The 24,622-nt window shown below is 39.4% G+C and overlaps 1 protein-coding gene across 3 annotated transcripts in view; it reads right to left on the reverse strand.

The window, feature by feature from the left end:
- Nucleotides 1–1,215: 1,215 nt before the first annotated feature.
- RAPGEF5 (Rap guanine nucleotide exchange factor 5) overlaps nt 1,216–24,622 on the reverse strand; it is a 161,010-nt gene continuing 137,603 nt past the window's right edge. For all 3 annotated transcript variants that reach the window (XM_084282860.1, XM_084282859.1, XM_084282861.1), the window contains 7 exons: nt 23,331–23,509; nt 20,470–20,560; nt 17,976–18,026; nt 16,790–16,877; nt 13,542–13,606; nt 8,004–8,058; nt 1,216–4,850 (listed from right to left, as the gene is read on the reverse strand). In XM_084282860.1, coding sequence (XP_084138986.1) covers nt 4,732–4,850; nt 8,004–8,058; nt 13,542–13,606; nt 16,790–16,877; nt 17,976–18,026; nt 20,470–20,560; nt 23,331–23,509 — 648 coding nt within the window. In that variant the 3' untranslated portion in view covers nt 1,216–4,731. The remainder of the gene's footprint in view (nt 4,851–8,003; nt 8,059–13,541; nt 13,607–16,789; nt 16,878–17,975; nt 18,027–20,469; nt 20,561–23,330; nt 23,510–24,622) is intronic.

The following is a 24,622-nucleotide window of genomic DNA, read 5'->3' on the forward strand; positions in this document are numbered from 1 at the left end:
ATGGAAACCTGCTGAGATGTGAAACAGAGCAAATATTCAGGTTTATTTTTCAGGCTTGGCTCTTTCTTACACAGAGAAGAGGGAATCACCTCTGCACAAGGCAGGCAGACTGCCTCAGGGCAGGCCAGTCCTGTTTTGTACAGTTCACCCCAGCAAACTGCCCCCACCTGCTTCCTCTTGCCTTCCCATGGCAGCTTAAACTACATGTTTTTGCCACTGAAGCTCTTTTTTTGGTTGAGAAAAACAAGGGAACCCTTGCCTTAATAATTCAGCAAAATGGTTTGAAGGAACCACGTTTAGAGATCAGCTGCTGAGTGTGGCAGCCTCTTCTTATGGCTCTTCTAGCACAGCTGGAGCTGAGGCACCTGTCCTCAGTCCTACGTATCTGCATGGTCCTGACAGCATGGAAAAATCTTTAAACGATGTTATAGAGCTGTATCAACATTTTGGGCTTGTACCATTTCAATTATTCCAGTTTCAATTATTATACACCCTACCTAGATATCACGCTGTCACACGTACTTTGTTGATCAAGTTTAAAAGTCTAGGTAAGGTTCAGCCACTTAGAGGATGAAGCACTACCTGTTTATAAAGCACTTCAAACAGACATCACACCATAGGTACCAAGTGTTATTTGTGTGTGAAATAGCCAGGCTTGGCTTAGTGGTTCATAGTTTATGAGTGGAAAGGATGGAAGGAGCAGACAAGCCTCAGGTGCATTACAGAACACTCACTGCTCATTGCAGGCTCTGACTTTCACACTCCAGACAAGCTGAGAGAAGAGAGAGGAAACTGGAGAAGCAGCAGCAAGGACAAATGATGAGAGGGGAAAGCATTTGCTCCCCTCACTAAGAGGATCAAGTGCTGATAAGCAGACTCCGGGGAATTTGAAGATAGATGTACTCCCCTCTCCCACAGGGACTTCTCACCGTGGCTCTAGGCCCCTCTTAGACTGTGTGGTGATGATAAGGAACAGCTGAGACCCCGTTAATATAATCTCTGCTTCTGAAATCACCTAGTATTTATCAGCATCAGCAAGACCCACCAACCAGAGAGGTACCAGTGGCTCTGAATAGAGCCAGGCTCCCAAGCCAGGCACTGCATCCACCTCACAAACACAGCGAGGGGCTACGGAGTTGAATAAGTATGAGCATAAAATATTCTGGTTTGGAATAAAAAGGATGTGCGATAGGCAGGAAGGCACAGAGCCCAGTCTTCATTAAGGTAGTTTTTATATTTTGAAAAGCAATATTAAAAAACACTGGAAAATGCAAGATAAGTGTAACAGTTGCTTCTACAAGTTTTAACCTTGTATTGCTTGGCCATTTTGACATATAAATTATTGCTTACTAGCTCTCATAAATACACAACACAATTAATATGTACAGAGGCAGACAAGCATGAAATATGAAAAGGAAAACATTGGCAACATTGATTCTGGTAAATCAGATTATTTCATACATACCAGGTCTCATAGCGGTGGATAACTACTAGCTGTAGTCCCTGAGAAGTTAGGTAAATACCTTGATTTGGGGTTTTCTGTTTTATTACTTTTAATGCAAGCTGACAGCATTATGGCACTCAGAGAGAACATAACAGGCAGGTGTTCTTACCTCAGCTCACTGACTTCATCCCAGTATTTCTTAACAGTGTAATAAGATGACAATAAATAGGCTATGCAAATAAATATTACTCTGCTAAAATGTTTAGTATTTACATCTTTCTTTGTAATTTTACAGCCACATATCTTATTGTTTCAATATATTTTTTATTTTTATTTTTTTGCCAGTGTCATGCAAATGCAGTTAACTTCTATCTGAAATGGGGTTAGAATCAAACAAATAATGGAAGCATCTACATTTGATGCAGCAAAATCACACATCAGATGTGTAGGGTGACCTAGCTTTTTCCTTGGTTTTGTCTAATTACTCCTCCTAGCTACTCATGAAAATATGCAGAATATTTAACCTCAGGTGTCACTGTGATATACTGAACTTACAGGATTCATGGATTTTATCCATGTAACATAAATGTGGTATTGGGCAAGGATGAAGTTTAAAAATCACAGTTTTACCTGTGCTGGGCCCCGGGAGAGGCTATGTAGTGCCCCTGGCACTTTCACATGGTTTGTTTCTCCTCCCACCACACCTTCAAAGTGCCTGCCAGTCCAAAGCCCAGCTCTGCAATACTTCAGGTGTTGAAGGAAGACTTTGACAGGCCTTTTTGTTTGTTAGACACATTATTTGGGCTACTTGCCTTTCTTCTAGGTAACAGTTTAAAGACCCATATTTTCAATGTGAAATTGATGCACCAAAGTCGGTCCCTCAGACCATCAAGTCATATTTAAATAATAAAGGCCACTACAAAAATTAGTTTGTAAAGTTTTAAAAAATAGTCCAGTTAGCCAGAACTTGGATAACATGCTTAGTGCTGGCTTTGTGCCTTCAAACTGATTTCATGCCAGCTGTAAGGGACAGACAACACCCGATTCAGTATGAAGTTACAGTGGTGCAGAAAGCCAATGCTCAGGCTGGCTTGAAGCCCACTGGTACATTACCCAACAACTTACTTCAGCCAGTTTGAACTGGCAGTGAGGAGCCTTCAAGCTGGCTTTAGCATACTTTCAAATTAAAGCCAGAGCAGTTGTCTTTTTTATTTTTTTTTCCTCTCTTCTTTCTTTTCCTTTATTCTTCTCCGGCACTGCTGCTGCTTCAACAGCAGTAACCACCAAAACTATCACAGAGCTGAATGCAGTGAACTGCAAGTACTTTCTTATGCTCCCTCTCCCACAGTTTTCAACAGAACAACTTGTGGAATAGCATTATAACATATGTGCTAATGCATGCAGTCAGGTCTACATGCAGGCTCTTAAAAATAACATTGTAGTAATGAGATTTCACAAGGGGGAGCTCAAAAACCAGCAGACAATGCAGGTAATGCATCTAAGGGTGGGGATTCAGGGAGTGCTGGAGCCAGAGGAAGAACTGCAACAAAACAAGAAGCAAATTCAACCCATGGTTTGTGTTCTTACACTGCAAAAAGGGAGTCCACTGCAGCTAGTATACTCATCTGAACAGTTTTGGTCTGTTTGCACAAAAGACTTATTTACAATATGTGCAGTCACATCTACAGAAGAACATAGGAAATTTTTACTCCATGGCCAGCAAGAGTTTATTTTTTTTCTTTCTTTTTACTGGGTAAAAAGAAGATTTTTTTTTCTTAAAAAAAAAAATCATATAGTATTTGATAATAACAAAGTACAAGCAAATACATTTCTGAAACATCTGTTTCCTTTACAATAGATCTATACAATATTTCACAGATGGGAAAACTGAATGCATTCTACAGATTTTCCCCACAGACTACTTATTAAAGCTGCTTTTTAAAAATCCCTTTAAACCAGAGATAACACAATGATGAAGAGCATGCTAGTTCAGTAGATCCACATTTCAGTAAAGGAGCATCTTCTTGGACATCTTCCTCACATGTAAAACATAGGATAGAGATGGGCAGAGTGGTGCAATGTATCCACCTCCCTGCTCTGCAAAGGGACTGTTACTGCATGTCTGTGTATGAACGAGAGTGCCAGGCAGAGCAGCACACATTATTTTGTGTAACTTCTTCATGCTGAAAACCGGAGCTATGGTGAGAGCAGTGTGTAGATTTAGGTCAGTTGTAGACAGGACTTTAGAACTGCTGCCTCAGTACGTGCCCTGAAGTACTACTTTTAACTACATGAAAATTGGCTAAGGAAAATGTGTGAGGTGCACAGAAGCAGAAAGGGACCCTAACGCCAACAGCCTGGTGTTACACTGGTACCCTGCAGGGTGTACAGTGCTGTTCTTTAGGAACTGGAAGCTTGTGTGAGTTAGGTGAAATCTTACCTGCTAAAACAGAGCATTTCCAGAAGGTTAGTCAGGAATGTAGGTGAGCCTAGGCATTGCCTCTGAATTGACACAAAGGAGGGTGTAATACAAGCTGAAAAAAAGCAGCTCCTCTATAACAGTCTATAACCCTTTAAATGCAGTTAGTACTAAATCTGAGATAAATGAAAAGGAAGAAAGTAACACATTTTTTGTGTACAAACAATTGTGTCCAGAAACTGCAACAAAAGTGGATTGACTCCTACAGTGTGTTTTATAAAGCAGATTCCTAAGGGGCCATTACAGTATCAACTGTTTACTGACCTCCAAATCATGACACACTCTTGAACTTCACCTGGTGTGCTGCCTTTTTATGTTCCAGTCCTTGGTTGTCCACACTCATCCCAAAAAAGATGCTCTGGTGGATGCAGGGGAGCTGCCCGGATTGCACAGTATTTTTGGCAACCTTGAATTAGCGAGGTACACACTGCAACCAACTGCGAATCCCCTTGCTTCATGTTGCTTGCTGCAATGGTTTGCTGCTGTGATGTGACGCTTCCTTTCTTTCTAATACTGGCAGAATCTGCATTGAAAGCTACACTGGACCAAACAATATTTTCACAGAAACCAAGCTCTTGAGCTCAAAGAACACTGCTCCGCTTGGTGATGAGCGGGGACAGCACCAAGCTTGCCCTGCAGCTCTGTGAGCAGCTTCTTTGCTTGCTCTGCCCGATTTTCCTGTGCATGTTGTGTGAGCTACTGATAAAACTCAGTAAACTGTTCTCGTATAGGGAAGCAACATGCTTGGCATAAACATTCACTTAATTCAAAGTGCTGCAGTTACAAGGTTATACGAAGCTGTGTACGCTCACACGCGTGGCTCTATCCTGTGAGAAAGCTCGAAGAGAGCTTGCTGGTTGTCGATGACATGCAGGTGGTGGACGTATGGCTTCAGTTCATGGTGCTCTTTTGAAGGAACTTCATTGCCTACAGGACAGAGAAAGGGAAGGAGTCAGAGAGCTGCACCTTGCCTGCTACTCATTTCTGCATGCCAGCGACACAAAGGACTTGCTATTTCAGTGCAACCCATGAGGTAACAGCTAGATACAGGAAAGGGGAGGAGGAAGGAAGAAGTAGCCAACACCAGACAGCTTGCACACATGTAGGCAGAGCAGGAGGGGCAGGAGGGTGGCAGGACACTGAACTTCCCAGGAGGAAGATGTGCTGCTGCTGGGAACATGGGCGGCATGTCCCCTGCCAGGGCAATGCAAGGGCTCCCTCGCAGAGCAACAGGTAACCCTGAGCAGGGGTGGGTGATCCAGCCTGTAACTCCTCCACAGTTTCAGAACAAATAGGTAAGACAGCAGGCCCCCGAGTCATTTCCTTTGGAGAAGGTGAAAGGCAACAGTGCAGCAGATGGATGCTGAAGTTCTTCAAAGCTGCTCTGCAGGCCCCTGGGTTTTCATCTGTTAAGCTTTTGATTTCTGTCTAATAACAGAATCTCGCTGCTCTTTCATGGGAGCTTATATGGCAAGAGGAATTAGCTGCGCAACTTGCAAATTCAAGGGTGGCTTGAAGAGCGTGTGTTTTCTGCTACAGTTGTTAAGCTTGGCACGAGCTTTTGGGAACTCACTGCTTGTGAAACCTCCCAGCCGGCAGAGGCAGAAAAGGAAAAGCTAAATCCACTGCTACTGAGACAGGCAGAGAAAACAACAAGATGCATTGCCCTCCATTGCTGACTGCTAACAAACTGGCGAAAGCTGAAGAGCTCTGTTCCAGTCCTTGTCCTCAGGGAATTTTTAATAACATTACCATAAATTAAAGGAGAAAACCCTTAAAACTCCCCAAACCAATCAGCTTAACTTGCACGCTCCCTCCCTCTCTTTTGTTTCATTATCATCCTTTTTTCCACACTCTCCAGCTACATGAGAAGCTTTCCAGGAACCAACCATCCTACTTGTTTCTACTGAGCACTGTTTGATGCTATGCAAGTAACATGAGATGTCAAAGCAGCAGCTTCTGCATGCAGCTGCTAATGGTGTTCCTGGGAAGCTATTTTTAGGAGCTATTTCTAAGCACCTATCTGACTTCAGAAATGTGGGAGAGAACAGGACAATGTGATAAATCTGTGTCAGAATATATCAGTGACCTTTCTGGTGCTGGGGAATAGATCACAGCAGCTGTGCTTCATGTATTGAAAAACATTAGTATTTCTCATTAACACCTGAAATTACAAAAAGCTTCAACTGTGTTATTTGTTCAGGCTGCTTTGACTGATTTTGGAAATGCTATTATTTGTTTTCAGGATATAAAAGCATTGTTTCCATTAAAAATGCATTTCAATCTTACTTGGAACCTAATCAGCTTCTGATCCAGAAAGACACTTAATAGACATGATACAGTTCATAAACAATAATAATATTCCTTGCTTGGCTTTGTTTGAATTCTTTCCTACAGTAAGATGCCTGCTGCTCTCAGGCCAATCTGGGAGTTGATGCAGTAGAAAGATTCACATTCCTGAGAGCAAAATAAGCCCACTAGAAAAGGAAACTGTCCATAAAGTCTCGATAAATATTCAGTGAATTCATTTCATGCCTAAACGAATCTAACCAAAAAAAAAAAAAAAAAAAAGTGTGCCTACAGGGATATCTGTATAAGCTGCTTTTTAATGCCAGCTTCACAATAAATCAAGTCTGTGGTAAAATAAAATAACAATGTGTACTTCAAACTACCAGATTATATGATAAATCTCAGGTATTAACCTTAGATTTATGTTGCAACACTTACAAAACCTCTCATAAAAATAAAATAAAATAAAAAAGCAAAGATGAGATGAAAGCTTTGCAAAGAAGCTGAAAAAAATTCACCTCGTTATAAGGAACCAATGCTACCATTTTATAATGCCGAATAAAAGACATTTAACATAGAAATATGGGTTGGATTATTCATTATTTTCTTCAGTTTCTGGTTTAACAGAAGAAAAACAAAAATGTAATTCTTCTCCCATTCTTTCTGTATGTAAGTATCAAAATAACATAAAAACCATAGTAAGCAACCTTTCTTTTTTAAAAAGTCAGTGCACATGTGCAAGTAATTTTATAGAAAAAAAATTATCAAAAATCTTAATAGTATCTATAGTTCTATATGTGTGTACCTATAGTTCTATATGTGTGTAAATGTATTTATACACAATTTATTTATTTATTTTTGTCAGTGTCTCTGCTGCCAGCTGCTGAAAATACAGCTGCAAAGAAGATGGTTCAAACTTTCTCCATAACCATGAAAATCCCACATTCATGCTACAGCACAGTTCTGAAGCTCTTTGGAAAAGAGGTTTTAGTGGCCTCAGTAAATTACATATTTAGTGTGTTTGGCTTAAAAACTCTAACCACTTCCTTAAGAACTGTGGTGTTTGTCCCCATCCTGTGTTTAACCCCTCTGCAGAGAATGAGAATTGCTGAGGAGAAAAACAAACAAGGTTCCTCCTGTGTTACCAGCAGAAGAAAGCAAGCTAGGGTCTTCTAACATGGGCCTTTAGGGTTTGATTCTCTGGTGTCTAATGCTTCCGTGGTGTCAGTCTCTCCAGAACAGACTGAGGTAACTGAGTTATAGCTGGGAAACTGAGAAACAGCAGCCTCCTTTATTAAGTGCAGTTTGCACATCTACACTTGTATCTTGTTTTATCATTCCCAGTATTTTGGGAAGGTAGTAATTTTTGCAGGAAAATCATTTATATATATATATATACAGAAATAAATCTGGAAATGTTCTACGAACATTTTGTAAAGTAAAACTTTATCCAACTCTGGTTACTGCTGCCTTAACCTTCCAGAAATTACATCCCCTCTTGCCAGTTGCTTAAGTAGCTGGCAATATTTTTTTGCTGCTGAAATAAAGCAAAGCAAGTGGAAAGGAAGGAAGGAAGGAAGGAAGGAAGGAAGGAAGGAAGGAAGGAAGGAAGGAAGGAAGGAAGGAAGGAAGGAAGGAAGGAGGGAAGGAGGGAAGGAGGGAAGGAGGGAAGGAGGGAAGGAAGGGAGGAAGGGAGGAAGGGAGGAAGGGAGGAAAACCAAACAAAACAGAAAATACAATCACCCCCATGTCTGTAAAAAGGCAAATCAAGGAGCAAATCTGTCTACTTACCAAACTGGTTATTTCTGCAATGTCTCAATGATCGAACAGTATCTGCAATCATGTGCTGCAAAGACACATAGATAAAACATCAGTGCAAAAATCAGAGATGGCTTCTGTCATTAGAAAATCCTGAAAAGTCTCCTCACCTTATCCTGTAAAGCAAAAATCAACTGTAGTAAAGTAGTAAATGAGAACAGTGGGGGAACAACAGAAAGGCTACCCTGCTCTCTGGCTCAGTGGTAATATATGATGAAACAAGGTTAGTTGAGGAGGTCCTTATTGGTATTGCACAGATTAAATGAGAACAACTCCCAAAGAGCCCATGGAAAGCAATAATGAAAAACAGCCATACAATTACTTATTTTTTGTTCTCATGACTTTTATTAAACCGAAAGGCTACAAGAGGAAAGTCGTGCAGATTAGCTGGGTACTTCTGCATCCAACTCCTGTCTTTAGTGCATTATCCAGGGCCTCCAGTATTCTGCAACCACTCCTTCTGTATCCATGTGTTGTCTAATTGGGCTGCAAGCTCTCTGTAGCCCAGCCAAAACCTCAGCATATATCCATATGCTGCCTAGCACAAGCAGGTCCTAGTGTCAGTTAAGCAGTTTTCTGTAGTAAGATAACCAACACACAAAAATACAGCCCACATCCCAGATAGACAAAACACCCTAACATCTCCACAGACATTTTCCAAGGCATGGCATTCTGTTTAAAAAAAAAAAAAAAAAAGCTGTTGTTAACAGGAATATATTATTCTCTTGCCTTCCAAAAGGAGAATTTTGTCCCATTTTGGCAGAACGAAGTGTAAGCACAGTAAATGACTTGGAACCTTCCACACTCACAAGATACCTGTCTATAGAATACGGAACAAAAAGCATTCCTAGGTAATTAGAACAGCAAGTTGTGTTGTGGAAGAACATAAGTAATAACGAACCAGTCTTCCCCTATGTGTCTCAGAATGATGTACTTTTTAATTTATTGGGCTTTCCAACTAAAGAAGAAAGATTTTAATGCTCTGAGAAAATGAAGTCCTGGAAAAATGAAATGTGAAGTCAGAATACCACTGGAAAAAAAAATGACTTTTAACAAAGTATTAATGATGGTGCTGCAGAATTCACCTTCAGTTGATGCTGGAACAAAAAATATCTTTAAATTTGAACTTTAATTCTTCTTTCCAATCCATAAATCAGAGGTAAGAAAGATTAAGAAAGATGCATTTGTAGTTGTCAACTTCTCTCCATTTAGTGTGGGGCCATGTACAATGTTTCAGCAGCTATTTATATTCAGATTCCCTCATGGTAGAATAATTAAACCATCTTGGGATCATTGGTTACAGAATCATAATTCATCTGAAAGACTGCTGCAACAGCCATACAGCGGTGCCACAAGAACTGGAAATGTCTTGCCTTGGCCATTCTCTGGAAGAATATCATGGTAGTGCAGGTAGGAAATTCAGGCTACATGAGAGATTTCTCTTCAGTGCTTCTTAATACACTCCTGCAAGTATTTTTCCTCCCCTGAGTTACAAATATCTGTCCATTTTACAGTTCCAACAAATCATAACTCATGATACATGGTTTACTTTGATATGGCATTTATTTAAAACATTGTCATTTTACTGTTCTTCTGAGGTACAGTAAATTTTGGATATTCATTTAGATTACGCAGAGGAAATAAAAGGTTTAAGTCTGGTTTCTCATTCAGGCTCAGGTCTTCAACCTACAAAAACTGGAACTGTTCACTACAAATCAGCAAAGTAAACTCATTTTCACTAGATTTCACCCATACATCTGTTGAAGCATTACTCTTATTTATTTGATTGCTTCAGTGATAGAAAAGTGAAAACATACAGAATTTGGCCAACAACTTCTCACCAAATCTGATCAATGATTTAAGCAAATTGCTTAACTATTCATTGCAAAACTGTTCATGGTGTTCTTACATCTCCCTCAAAAATAAACAGAGATGGAACAGATTACCTGTCCTCAGCAAAATATGTATAAAATCAGAATGACATAGAACAGCTCTTCTCTCAACACTCAGGGAGTAGCTTACAGAATTCCTCTGCAGGAAAGCTTATCACAGGAAAAACAGCTTTAATGGAAACTTCACATTCAGTGAATCAATTTTTAAAATATATTTTTGCTACATGTTGTACTTCATTTGCCATGCAATCACACAATCTCTTGTGCTGATGTTCTTGCACCGATTATAATGAAGTTCCCAAGCGATGTCCTTCATGGTCAATAGTAGCTTTCCCAATACTCGCACAACTTCCACCACTGCTGCCACTGTGATATTTCTAACTTAGGAACATAGAATGTGTTTCATAGTTTTCAGCTGCTACCCTTTGAATCTAGCTCCTAGAATTAAGAGAACCCCCCCCCCTTACCACACACACTCTCATTCTTTGCTGCTTCTTTTATCAGTCAGTGTGGGGTCCATCGCAAGATAGCTTCTGAAGGTGATGCTGTGGTGGTGAAGAACTTATTTGTGTAACACCCTATTAAAGCAGAATCCCAAATCTCTCTTCTTTACTAGCCCAATTAGAGCGTCTGTCCATTTCCAACTCTCTGGGATCCAATTGTAATACAGAAAATCAGCTTACTCATCTGCAAAGTAAATGCTATTTCCTTACTGTTTAAACAGATGCTTGCGTACCATTAGTGTGATGAATAACACATTTCTTGTGGGTTTTCAGCCTCCCAGCTACCTAGGATCATTAGCACTCCTTTAACTGATGATAGCAAAAGCTCAGTCTTGGGAATTGTACAGATATTTGGGGGTTGGGGAAGGTTGAAAATCTTCAGCTGCATGTACAGTTTTCACTGCTGAAGATACTATGTAAGATGGCATTATCTAAAACGGTAATGGCCACTGACCTGTATTAGAGTTTGTTGAAGTGTATCTAAGACATGTCATTGTTAAGATATGGGTGATGCCTGCCTACTGAAAAAAAAAATTGAAGCCACAATTCAGGGAAACTACTCAGTAAATACACAGGAAATCTTCAGATGTAACGGTATAAGACTGCCTTTTCATTTATAGATGAAGAGTATATGGAATTAAATAGCAATCTAACTCTATTGTAGACTAGAGTTTACCCAACATTTAGTTAAATAAACCACTGCAGTCCCTTCAAATTTTGCTATTACTGGGTAACATTCCAAAGACAAAAGGTCATTTATTTTTCTACTCCTTGCAAATTCTTTTCTTTATACTTTGAATTAACTTTATCTTCACTGCAATCACGTAATGTCAAATCAAGTTCACTCATGGTAGGATTTTGTGGCAATGATGGCTTAAGAATATAAAATAAGCAGGGACTGCAGTAAGAGCTTATATATTTTATTAAACCATCTGATATTGTTGGAAAAAACAATGGTTCAGACTAACAAGTCTTCCTTCAGGTCAAGTGCTTAATGCAGACCTGAAATATTTCAAAAGTACTGACTCAAATGAAGACATAATAAACAGTCTTTGCTTTGAAATTCATAAGCAGAATCTCTACGTATTTATGACAGTGAGTAAATTCCTTCCCCAAAGCAGTAATCTGCTATGGTAGAATAATTCTTTTCTTCTTTTTCTGCAACAGCAAATTTGCAGGTGAGGTTCCGCAGCTTGACCCAAACTAAGCAGGAGTCAATGTCAACCCTAATTTTTCTCAAGCGGTCAGAAAGTGCTCAGCACAGTAATAAAACACCAGAAAAGACTTTCTTCACTGGGACAAAGCCTTTACAAGTAGAAAAGAAACATGGACATATACACGGTGATGTGTGAAGCACCTTGTTAGTACATTCATGCCCAGAGACTAAATACCTCAGAATCCAAATGAACCAGTGTGATACATATACTGTCTGAGTTTCCCTACACTCCTATTTAAATCTCTTCTAAGCTTCCACTTCTGTAGCTTGCACTGTTGTCTGCATTCATATGTACACAGGACTTGTGACAACCATGAGACAACATGTTCCCCAGGGTGTGATCTGACTAACAATTTGGAGGAAGTGTCAGTGTTAGCAACCCTCACCCCACCACCATCACACAGACTCTTCCCCCATTTAAGATGCCCCATTTATCCTTTTACATCAAAAAGGTGAAATCCTGGTTCACTGAAGTCAATTAGCAAAGATCCCACCACCTCTGGAGACAGTGGTGATAGGAAGGATAAGAAATCTTACCAAGCAAGCCCACCATACATTAAATGTATACATGACATTAAACAAACAAACAAGGTCTGGCTAAGATTGAAATAAGAATCATATCGTATATTTCCACTAAATTAATATATGGGCCAGTGGGGGGATTTCAGTAACAATTATTGTGCATCAAGGGCTAGTTTAATTTACATGTTAATTGGATGTACTTCCAAGAGGCAATGAAGAAGAACATGCTAATGAGTTTTATGCAAACACCTAAAGGTCAAACAGTTAATGGACTTGGGACAAGGAAACCTTTCATTAAATGCAAATCAGTGATCTCCTAAAGTCTGCAACAAGAAAAGGTACGGGAATCAAATAGAAAACACAAAAAGAGGATCTCAGGTTCAAAAGACAAAGTCTACATCTGCTTATAAGTTGAAAGACAATATAAGTTATGTTAGGATGTGAAAAAAAAAAAGTTCAACATCTGGTTCATGAATAACACCCTGTTTGCATGTTCATTCTTGAATAAGTGTAAACACATGATGAAAATAGGTAGGAACAACCCTTGGAACAACCATCTGGACTCACAGTGCCATTGCATATCTAGAGAAACCAGGAAGAACATTTTGGTTTCTTGATCAAATAGGCCAGACAAACAAAACCAAAACTTCTCCTTGCCAACACTCTTCTGATATATTAGCTATGGTTTTCAGTGCTACAGAAGTGTTATCAACAAAGAACTAGTGCAAATGAGAAAAATCAAAACTCCATCTGGAATATCATGCCAGCATAGATGTCACAGCATGTATAGAATAGATGTACCCAAGGATACTTCTATTATTTGCCTTCCATATAACAGTTAATATAGTAATACGTACAGTCAGATTAATTCACATTTTAGGTATTAGTATCTTCATCATCTAACCTAGATCATAAATTTTATTTTAATTTGAAATCCCTGGAATTGGCGTACCAGGCACTAGTGTTAAACTGGACCCACCTTCTCTATGGTGCCTTAAGAAAATATAAAACAACTCAGAGAAAGCTCAGGCAGGTGGACTTAACTGAGTAGAAACAGTCCACAAGGTGGTGTAAAGGAACAGGTCTCTTTGGGAATGAACTGAGTGGACTGTGTGGCACTGATGCTGGATACCACTGTCTCAACTATTTTACAGGACAAAAGGAGGGAGGAAGGAATGAGAAGATTAGAGGAGGAAGGAGGCAGGGGAGTTCAACTGATGGCTGTCTTATCCTGTTTGCTCTTTGAAGCAGCAGAGCTAACCTCTGTTTACTTCCTCTTCTTTCACTCACAAGTAAACCTTTTAGTCTTATAAGAGGGGGAAAGGGAAGAAGAGAATGAGAATTTCTATGAAAAACAGGAATGACAAAATTAACTTACCAGTTTTTCAAAATTAACAAGGTTATCCAGAAATGTTTTATTTCCTTCATGGATGAATGTTACATCTGAAAAAAAAAATATATATAAGGGAAAATAATTACTTTTCATGACTTTGTGGTTCAGTACAAAGAAATAAAATGACTAAACAACAATGAAAAAAAAAAAAAAGAGGAAAATATCCCACAAAGGATGGCCACAGTACCTTACAAAAAGGGAACAAAAGCTTGGCATGATAGACTTTACATATACATAGCAATAAGAAGATTTTCAAGTGAGAGCCCAGATTTCTTCCTGCTCTCTGCACCATGTGGGATCGATCCAGCCACACTACTCATGGCCATGCCCAGGCAGGGGCTGGCCAGTCCCTGAGCCCAGAGCTCCAAGGGGGCACAACTACCAGGCATGGAGTCAGCTCTGACTCCCCTTCATCTCCCTCTGTAGGGCAGCATCACTCTGAAGTCCCCACAGCGATGTGGGCTACAGCAGTGACCAGACAGTGAGGTTAAACACAAGTGACTAAACTAGAGTTGAAACCCTAGGTTGGAGTAAGCATTGTGGCTAGGCAAACCCCAGGGAGTTAAAAGACTCTTACACAGCATTGTTGGAGAGAATTTGCAAAGGTAAAAAAAGGTCAGTGAGAGGAAAAGGAAAAGGTTTATATTTGTCTCCAGGAAGGGAACTGAACACACTGTAATGAACTGGAGGGGAAAGAAAAAAATAAAAATTAAAAAAAGAAATCAGGCAAAACAAACATTGTGAGGTTAAAATTACAATTAAAACTGTAACTGGAGGTCATTTTTTTTTCCATTTTTCTTATGCCTGCTAGGACACGAAGCAACACCTGCCTCAGACATGAAATCCTGAGGTCATGGACAGACTCCCTATGGGGACTGAAACTCTGCCTCCCGTGGTGCATCCTCTGGGCAACAAAAATACTGTCAGAGACATCAGTCAGGGGTGTCAGGGGACATCACCACCACCCATACCCCCCTATCACTTCCCTCCTGCTTTAGCTGTGCACCGCATGGATGCACATGTACCCATGAGGACCAGGAGCAGCCAGCACTGGTTTAACGAGATGGGACTCTGTCACTATTACTTCATAAGTCACAGCTCTCTCTCTGCTGAGGTGCCAACCTCCAGTACACCAGTGTAACTGCACATCTCAACATTACCCTGTGCTCATCTCCAGGACTCCTTCTCATGTCCACTTGGTCCCCAAGCTGAATGCTAGTTTCGGATGGGTTTAGGACAGGAACCTGCAGCTGACACTGACGGTTGCTTTACCAACCTCTGTCATCCTACCCCAAAACAGCCAACCTGATTTATTTCCTTTTGTTTCAAAGATTCACTCTGTGCCTGAGGGAGGTTTTGTAATTGCTTAGAATGGAAATGGTAATGGCTCAATATGAGGTTGGAAACCCGAGGCTGGGACTCATTAGGCAGAGCTCTGCCTAAGGGGTGGATGGGGAGCCGAGATCTACTCAGGGACTCCTCAGCAAGTGGGGCAAGCGTGGGGATACGCTGGGCATGCCTCCAGCGCCTCTCTGCTTTTGGGTGGAACCCTAAAAAATCAGAGGGGAAGCAGGGAACAGGACCATCTGCACGTCCTCCACCTTTGGGGCACCCGGGGAAAAGGACACGGAAAGGACACAGCTTCAGGACCAGGCTGGCAGGCAGGCATTACTTGTCTCTGTATCAGTGCAGTGAAAAAACGTCACTTCTAATGAGGAACTTCTACTGGAAGCAGAAATTTCCAGACAGCTTTTTAAGTCTGTGACTGCAATGGATATCTCTCAGGGTGGAAGGAACAGAAATTTGCTTTGCGGCCAACAACTAAGAGTCTAGATAAATTCAGTGGAGCAGAAAATTGCATCTGAGCTATGTTGTAATGGTACAACACAGCATTTTATTGCATATTTGAAAAATCTGCCTGACTTTCTCATGCTGTCTGTGCTGTAAGAGAGCTCTGCATTTACATTTAATTAACTTTAAAAGGACATTCTGAAGTTATTTTTCATAATTAGTGAAAGGTTTATACTGATTTTTTTTTCTTGAAACAACTTTTCTTCCTCTTGTGTTGAAATACAGTTAATTTGTTGACTTATTAATGATTTCTGTGCTATTGATGCTTATTTTATTGGTCTTGTAGATAATTTTAATACAAACACGTTTGATACAGCATGTAGTCACATGTACTGTACAATACATTGAGAATTACCAGCCAGGGCAACATCTCCTTATGGATCACTGTATTGAAGAAGCTTACTGTATCATTTTGCAGTCTCCTTGTTATATCCAACACACTTTAGAGACATGAGAACATGCTGCATGAATGCACTTATAAAAACGTGCATGCTTTTATACCCTGTATTGCAACGCTGTGCAAACATCATTGCTACAAGTTACTTGTTTATATTTGCCTTCTTTTGAAGTCTTGATAATTGTATCCATCAGAATTTATGTAAACTCCTTTGATGCATGCAAAGAAGAGAAGTGCCTTATGGCTCCCAAACTGTCACCAGCTTGTTTAGAGACCTGTCTTCAAACATTTTAAACCTGCAGTAGTAGCAGCTTAGCATAAACAGCCTAACGAGAACACTTTCCAAATAAAGGACTAATCAAATGAATTTGTCATGTTCAAGACAAGACGATTAATAATTAATGACGCTGAGATAATGGAGTATTTGAAATACCTGCCACTGAATTAGCTGCCCAACTAGCTGAGTTAAGCAAGCAGTTTTATTGTGTATCTCAGACCTACAGGAGGCTTGACAACCCTCTCCTCTCAGGACAGAGGAAGGGGGCAGATCCTGTTCTGCATAGCTTTACAAAATCTGTAACACCAGTCAGTTTTGCTTCAAGGAGGCCAGGCAAACCCTCCCAACAGCAGTGTGACCATGGTTGCTTGTGTGCATGCAGCCTGCAGGACACACAGCACTGCTGTCTGCCTGACAGCCTCAAGGGGATGCAACTGCAGCCACCACAGGCTGCTCTGCCCATGCCTGCCAGGGAAAGCACTGCCATTTGAAAACCTGTGTGAAAATTGCCATTTTCCCCGTCTTAAAAAGCAGCTGTGTTTATTGTTATCAAGACTGAGCACTATCTTGTAGGTATCCTTGCGTCTGTCACACACATCATAACCCCATGTGAAGGAAAAATCACCTTTTAATTATATTAACTAACCATCACAAATTTCTGTACACGCACTGACATGACAAAAAAGAGTAGACAAGCTTCAACAATACCTTTCAGAAGTAAGGGCATGAAGGGAATTTTCGGAGATTTCATTTTCTTGAATGCATCTCTGTAAGCTTTGTGATTCAGAGAAGGGTCCTACAAAACCATTTGGGTAATAGAGAGAAAAATCAATAGGCTATAAAAAGAGCAATTCTAAATCCATTATCGGCTTACAATCTGAACATGACTTATATATAAAAAGGTTTCTTCGGAAACGAGGTAGATAAAGGTTTTCTAAACTAGGTGACTTACTAAACTGAACAGGAAATGTAAACAATGAAAACAACAAAAGCAATTATGTTCCTCCAGATGAAACAGTTCTAAAAATGGAGTAAGCTGCAGAACAGATTCACTTTGCTCTATGATTTCCCCACAAATTTCTATTAGCAAAATCTCTTCAGCTTACTTTCTAGCACTGATTATACCCTTGGAATATATTGCCGATTAATTTCTTCTTAAAAAATAAACACCTCCTTCCTTGCTCCCTCTCACCCAATAACCAAGAAACAAAACTGCCTAGTCTCAGATAAAAGGAACATATTGGACATTGTCAAAGAAAATAAGAGACTATGTATCATCAGTGTTGTGTAATTCAAAAACTCATCTCAATTTCCTCTATGAATAAGCGGTTTTGTACACCAGCTCACAGACATCTTGAAAACATGTTAATTGATAAAGGACTCAAAGTGCAAAAGCATGACAATTGTTAAAGGCTGGATTTCATGCTCCCTGCACTAGGCAGCGATCTCACCAGGCATCCAGCTCCCTGACAGCCAGAGGAAACACTTGTTTACTCAGCTTTAATAATGGTGAAAAAGATCCCGAGCCTCTGATTTTTTATTTTATTTTTTTAGCTTTTTAAAACTACCCTCCTTGTCTTCTGATATGCAGCACATTTCTTTGGATAGAGGACGATTAACCACCACAGCAACAGAACAGTTTCCAAACTGGTACTGGTGAACTAGCGACAAGTTTGCCTCTCTCTGCCTTTCCTCCAGCAGTCAGGAACAGGGCTTGTTTCTTTTTTGGAGACCACCTCTGAGCTCTGGAGAGCTTTGTGGCCTATGGCAAACCTCAGATGTGATGTAACCAAGTTTCAGCTCCAGATAATGACAGACGGTCTTGAAATAAATTACAAAGAAGAATGGCAAGTAACAACAAGCAACTCTGTTGGGCTGTCATCACTGTACTTACTGTCAAACTTTCCAGTTCAGTGAAAAGTTTCTTGAACTTCCCAGGAATTTTCTGAAGTGGGGAACACAGAGAAAAAAAAAAAAAAAGAAAAAAAAAAAAAACAAAACAGTAAATTTGATTTTAAAAAGTAGAAAAATGTTTATTATTTTTTTCTTTCTTTCCATGAGACTGATTTTTTGCACTTCCTCAGGCAGTTACTTCTGCTTCTCAGCTCTAAACACCCTACTTACAGACCTGAACATAATGCCTGTGACTGAAGCCTTGTCTCCACACTTTCACCATTCTTCTACAAAAAACTGCATGTTAGCAGCCATTTTTATTTTCTTGCCCAGCGTCCATATCTGTTGTATTTATCAAGATAGAAATAGTAGCACTGACTGAGGATTCAGATTCTGTAATCACAACCAGGTTAAATATTATTTTTATAATTGCTCTCTCTCTCTAAACTATGGGCTCTGGAAATGAATTGGCATAACTCTCAGTGCTTTTCAATACACCACCCTGGTGCTTACCCATGGTATTCCATGCTGCTCTCAGAGAACGAGAACTTCCCTTAAAAAACGAGTACCCCGTCTCTGAGGTCTCATCCTAATCCCACAGGGAATTGCACAAAATGCCCTCCTTGGGAGCTCAGGTACAACATAACTTCTTCCTTCATTCCCTATATGCTAATGCCTGCTCTATTCCATAAGCATCCACTCTCTAAGATGCTTTAATGGATTCATCTCATACTCAAAGCAATTGTTGTTCAATTTGAATTTTGCTTATTGTATTTCTGACTTGAAGACGGGTGTGTGGACCTGAATGTTTGCGTATCTTTTTTCCAGCTACACTAGTTAGCTCAAGTAGAATATATCCCCTTACTACAAATCTTGCCTTGCCTGTGTACTTAGACCACAACAGCCACGATGACACTACCAAAGAGATTTAGAACAATTAAGATTAAGTGGATGAGCTGTACGATTAAAATGCAAAGATAACTGAATGTGGAATTGCAATTGCACTTTTTTAATATCTTCAATCAGTGAATCTTAGGCTCATTAAAACACTGCATAGTGTGGAAAAAAAAAAAAAAAAAGTAGAATATGCTCAGGGTATATTACTTATTTAAGAATTCAAGTGCAGAACCAATATAGTTTAGTGTGTAAATTGTTGCTTAAATTTAGGTGGCTTCATTTACATGTGTAAGTAATTATAATTAATTTATAAACATTGCTCTACTTTCTAGAAGTCACATTACTAATGCAAATAACCTTCTGCTTTTGAAATTTCCAGTGCAGTAAATTTTTATAAAAAACACATGCAACTTCATAAATATTTTACACACAGGAACTTGACATATTTACAATGATACATATGCAGAGGCACTCCCTGTTCAGACAAGCAATACATTTTGTTCTTCCCAGAGAAGAACATCTGTGGCACACGATTTTCAGAGGGGTCTCACCGCACTGGAGAGCTCTGTGTGCTTGCAGGCTGGAGACACTTACACCACCATTGCCACCTGTATTTAGCCCCTTCCACTCTCCTACCAAAGCCCAAAGAAAAGAGATGAAGTCAACCCATAAGAGGGCAAATGTTCCCTCATGGGCAAGGCATTTTAGTAGCTGGAGAAACAAGGGGTTTCTGTATTGTTTTCCTCAGGTGTGTATTTTTTTCCTTTTTTTTTTTTTTTTTTTTTTTTGCTTTAACTGTTATTTGAAATAGCCTTGCTTATCCAAGTCCCTGTAAACTCCATCCCAAAGCAGCAGTCATTGCCCTCATTTCTCTACATATTTCTCTACATGCCAATGTCACTGACATACACGGTGATGTTTTCACATGCATGATTTCAGCTAAGAGGGAAAGACTTCACTGGACTGTGTTAGATAGCTTTGTGACCCTTCAACGGCCATTGGGTTTCAGCTGTTGGTGCTCAAGGGCATCTCCAACAAAGGAGATCACAGTTATTCTTTTTTACTTTGTGTTACATGTTAATTTTTTTGAGTACTGCCCACTTATGGTGCTAGGCGGGTGGCAAGGGATGAAATTTCTCTGTATATTACATTAAATGACTTCTTCCTCCATTTTAGTTTCATCAGCAAAGATATATATACCTTGAATAAATGAAATTATTCCATAATAAGGTATGCTTTGTTTAGAACCAATCTTATAAGACTTTCTTATAAGACTTTCTGTTCTGACATATATTTAAAATGCTAAGATAATGTACCTGACTTCCCCCCCATCCACACCCACCCCCTTCTTCCACAAACGGGTAAGATCTCCTTGCTTTGCTCTTATTTAGAAACTCTGGAAAGGCATATTTAGTTTTATTTGAATGGCTGTGTACCTACGGCTTCAGGTCACAGTAAAGTTTCTCTTGTGGCATTTGCCCTCTGTTAGATTTCAGCATGAAAAACAAATAATTAGGAAGAAAAGGCAATTCACCAGTACACAACATAGATGAAAAATGTTTTTGACAGGGTCTAAAAGATACAAAGATGTGTCTTACCTCCCAGGTCTGAGACAGCCGGCTGACAGACGCAGTGTTGAGACCCATAACAATAGCAAAGAATGAATTCAGATTTCTTTGGGCTTTACAGCTGTGGAATAAAAATATGAATGCTGTATTCTGATTTTTGTCCTCAGAATAAGAGATAAATGGAATGCACAGGTATCCTAGGTTACTGAGCCCAATTTCAACTCTCAGCACTAACATACAATCATCTTCCACATAATGAACTCATTAAATGTCCTATCATGGCCACCTGCAGTCTAGGTGATGTGGTCTCTAAGAAGTTTTTTAGTACACATTCCACTGTCTCATCAACCCTGTTGTTGGCAGGTTATTTTTCTTCCTTTGCTGTCAGAAGTAATTTTCCCTTTTCAATGTCCAAGTTACTCTCTGCTGTCCTTTACCATACAGAATAATTCCTTGACCTCTATTGTGTTGTATTATAAATATTTTCATCCCCTCTTTCATCTTTTCTGTAAATTGTACATCATTGGTTCCTTCAATTTTTCCTTGTGGTCATGGAGAGCAATCTATTTCTCTATATTGCTATTATCTTTCATTGAATTCTTTGTAATTCATTTTAACTTTTCTCCCTGCCCTACTTCTTACCAAGGAGATATGTGAGACAGTGGGAAAAGAAGGAGAAGCACAATTACTGCTTCACCTCTAAGTTCTTACATCTTTCTCCTATGCAAGTATAAAACAAATATAAAATATATTTACTTGGAACAGCGTCACACTTTGTCCTTGTCTTTAATTTGTCATCTATTATCACCCAAAGACCTTTGTCACAGCACTGTTCTTTACAATCACGCAGTTATTTCTTCAGCTCAGTATTAGCATTCCCTAGCTGAATTACTTTGCATCTATCTAAATTAAATCTTATCCCACTGTTGTTTGCACATGCCACTAGACTCCTTAGATCATTCTTTTTTTTATTTTTTTTTAAATCCTCCAATGCATTTGCAATCCCTCATCATTTTTATTGTCTGAAAATCTGATTAATGTTCAATTTACATATCCCTATAAATAAGTTGCAGTTTGCACTGGTTCCAATAGTGGTCCCTGTGGAATTTGCTTGATACCTCTATTCTTCGATGTTTCACTACATACAGTTGGCCCCTGCTTATTTCTAGTCCATTAGGAAATTTGAAATCCTGAAATAAAAAGATGTGTGCGTGTAAGAGAGAATCCTCGTAAGATGATTTTAGGTATGAGTGAATCCACTGTCTTCACTGGATTAATCACCGTGGAAAAGCACACGCCAAGGCCTTAGACTGGAAACTCTCTGGCACTTGTTACAAGTTTATATAAAGCTCACACTAAAGAGGCATAACATCTATAGATGGCACATCTCTCACTTAACTTCAAGTGTCGTGTCTTGAAGTTAAAAGAGAAAACAGGGAGCAGTCAGAGCTGCTCTCAGCTCCCTACCTCTCTGCCTTGGTCATAAACAAAACAGCAGGGCTGCTTGTGGCTGCACATAGCACACTATTTCTCCACCCTAACTTGTCCAGAATTTATGAGATATTATAAGGTTTTGTTTTAGAAAGATGATTTTTGGATTAAAACAAGACCTCAGCGAACTAGATACTGTCCTATTTGTATAGCAGTATGCAGATTTTGACATAACTGATCTGATGGGTGCTTCTCCAGTGCACTGGGAGAGCCTGACTTCCATTTACTGACAACTGTATTTAGTTTCCACAGCTTCAACTATTCACTTAACAGACACAGAATTAATTCACATAGAGAAAGATTCTAGTCTGGAGACAAATATATCCCTATTCATGTGAGACATATGAAACTTTTCTTGGAATGCAAATTAACACTATTGTGGTGCAAGCAAGGCACACAGAACCAACCAGTTTTGACGTAACTGGACCAAACTTGGCCATTGATAAGGCAGAAAATGAAAGCAGTACTGTATACCCCAGAACTTGCAACCTAAATCAAATCACATTTATGAGTTACACTAGATTAGATTAGAAAAATTCATTTCACCAAAGGCACTGCTTCAGTAGAGAACAGCCTTTTGTATGTAACTGCTTTGCAAATTAAATCAACCCAGTCGATGAGGGGAACAAATTATACATTTTCCATGAACATGCATATTCAAATATTGCAAAAGACCAACAAGTGGAGAAAGGCAAGAAGAATGGTTGCACATATTTAAATTGCTCCATTCCCTTGGTTACCCAAATAAGAATAATTACAGAGAGAAGAACTCTCTGTCTATAGTATATGTGTATTTTGTTCCAAGGCATAGAATAAATGCCAGTACTACTTACTAATAGTGCAAGAATAGACTGCCATATCTAATTAGGGAAGAACCTCTGCCCTCCCCTTCCCTTCCCCCTTCCTCCCCCACCCATTTCAAAAAATTAAAAGAGTATTCCAAACTTTTGGGAAAGTTTGCATGGGGCAACAGCTTACTGAAGCGAGTTTTCTCTCTAGAGGTAGGCCTTTAAAACAGTTTTCTGGTTCTCTTGTAGTCTTTGGAGAATGAGTGTTGCTGCTCAAATGTTTTGCAACATGCCTCCTCAGGTTAGCCCTGCTAAGAAAGGAGGTAGCCCTACATCATCATGTATTTTGCAGTTGATGCTGCAAATACACTGGCAGAGTAGCTGGGGAAGATTTGAACATCATACACTCCACCACATCTAATTTTGGCCTGTATTTGCTGTCGTTGTTTATGTTCTGTTTTATCTAGGTATGGTTACTACATTCTTAGAACTCAGGATGGCAAATTAGGTTTTTGTCTTTGCTTTGCACCTAATTCTCTTTTCCCACCATATATATAGATATATATAAAGCATTTGAATTCAAGGATTTTTGTTGCAACTTTAGTAACTTACTGGGCAGCAATCTTGATGAACTTTTTGACCAACTGTACACGTTTGCAGAGCTGGCTGCAGAGGAGTATCTCAGTGGCAACCCAAAGCTGGACCTCATTGCATCTTTGAAGCAGAAGACTGAGATTCTCAGTGTTTTCAGCACTGCCCTGTCTGCTGAATGTGAAGTATATGAGCTCTTGCTGGAAGACATTGTCAATATTATTAGGGATACAAAAATGACTTAAATATAAAGAAGTTATAAATTATGACAAATATTTCTGAGACAAGACTTGGATACAAATGGCTATTTTTTATTGTCCATGAGCCAATCACAAATGATTCAGTTTTTGGTTTGGCTTAGCAGTCTAGAGGCTTATTACAGTATTCAGGTGAACTGGAAGTCCTGCAAGATGTACTTTTCTTTTAAGATTTCCTGCAGTTCCACTTCTCATTTCAGGAAGATACAGGACATAACTAATCTGTCTCTTTCTGAATTTCATCACTTCTGTTCCAGCAGGAAGAAGCAACCAAATCCCAGAGCACTGCAGAATTTGAAAAATTTCCACTCCTATTTCTTGCTAAAAATGGCCAAATTTTCATGAACAGAAGCATGGGTCTTGCTTTCTGTGCAAAGAAAAAATATCTTGACTAGCTCTGTTTTGAAGTGTCTAACCTTAGCAAAAGAACATGAAATAAAAGATCAAGGAAAGCATCTGATGAGAGGCAAGGGAATTTCCCAGTCACTTTCTCAGAAAGTCATCACACTTTTCACTGAATGATATTTTCAAGTGACATTTTGTACTGTTAGCTGTGTGTTTTACTCAGAACCTCACAGCAGAACCTATCAAAGTCATTGAAACAATCCAAAGGGCACTGAAGTGGGATAGTATGACATTTTATAAAGCCTGCCCGGTGTTTTTTTATTTCATTGAAACCTAACCAGAGCAGTAATGTGAACATCTAACTTGCTGAAATAGTGATTTTTTTTTTTTTTTTTTTTTTGTATGTGTGTGTGATTAAAGTGAAATCAAGGTCACTTATTCATAGAGTCCTGTATTTACTGGAATATTGTTGAGTGCAAAGGACAATTTGCATCCACAACACATTAATACAGACAGTTTTTAGAGAATAATTGTGATCTTTTACTCTCTTGAGGCAAGTTTCAATAAAACCCACGATGTATACAGGGAACGTGAGATGCACCACCACAGGGAAGTTACAAACCTTTGTCAAACTTTTGCAGTATCAAGGATTACAACCCATGTCTTGGACCTGATTCAATACCACAACTACTGAGAACTGTGACATCATAT

The sequence above is a fragment of the Netta rufina genome, assembly GCF_964035555.1.
Source record: "Netta rufina genome assembly, chromosome: 2".
NCBI lineage: Eukaryota > Metazoa > Chordata > Aves > Anseriformes > Anatidae > Netta > Netta rufina.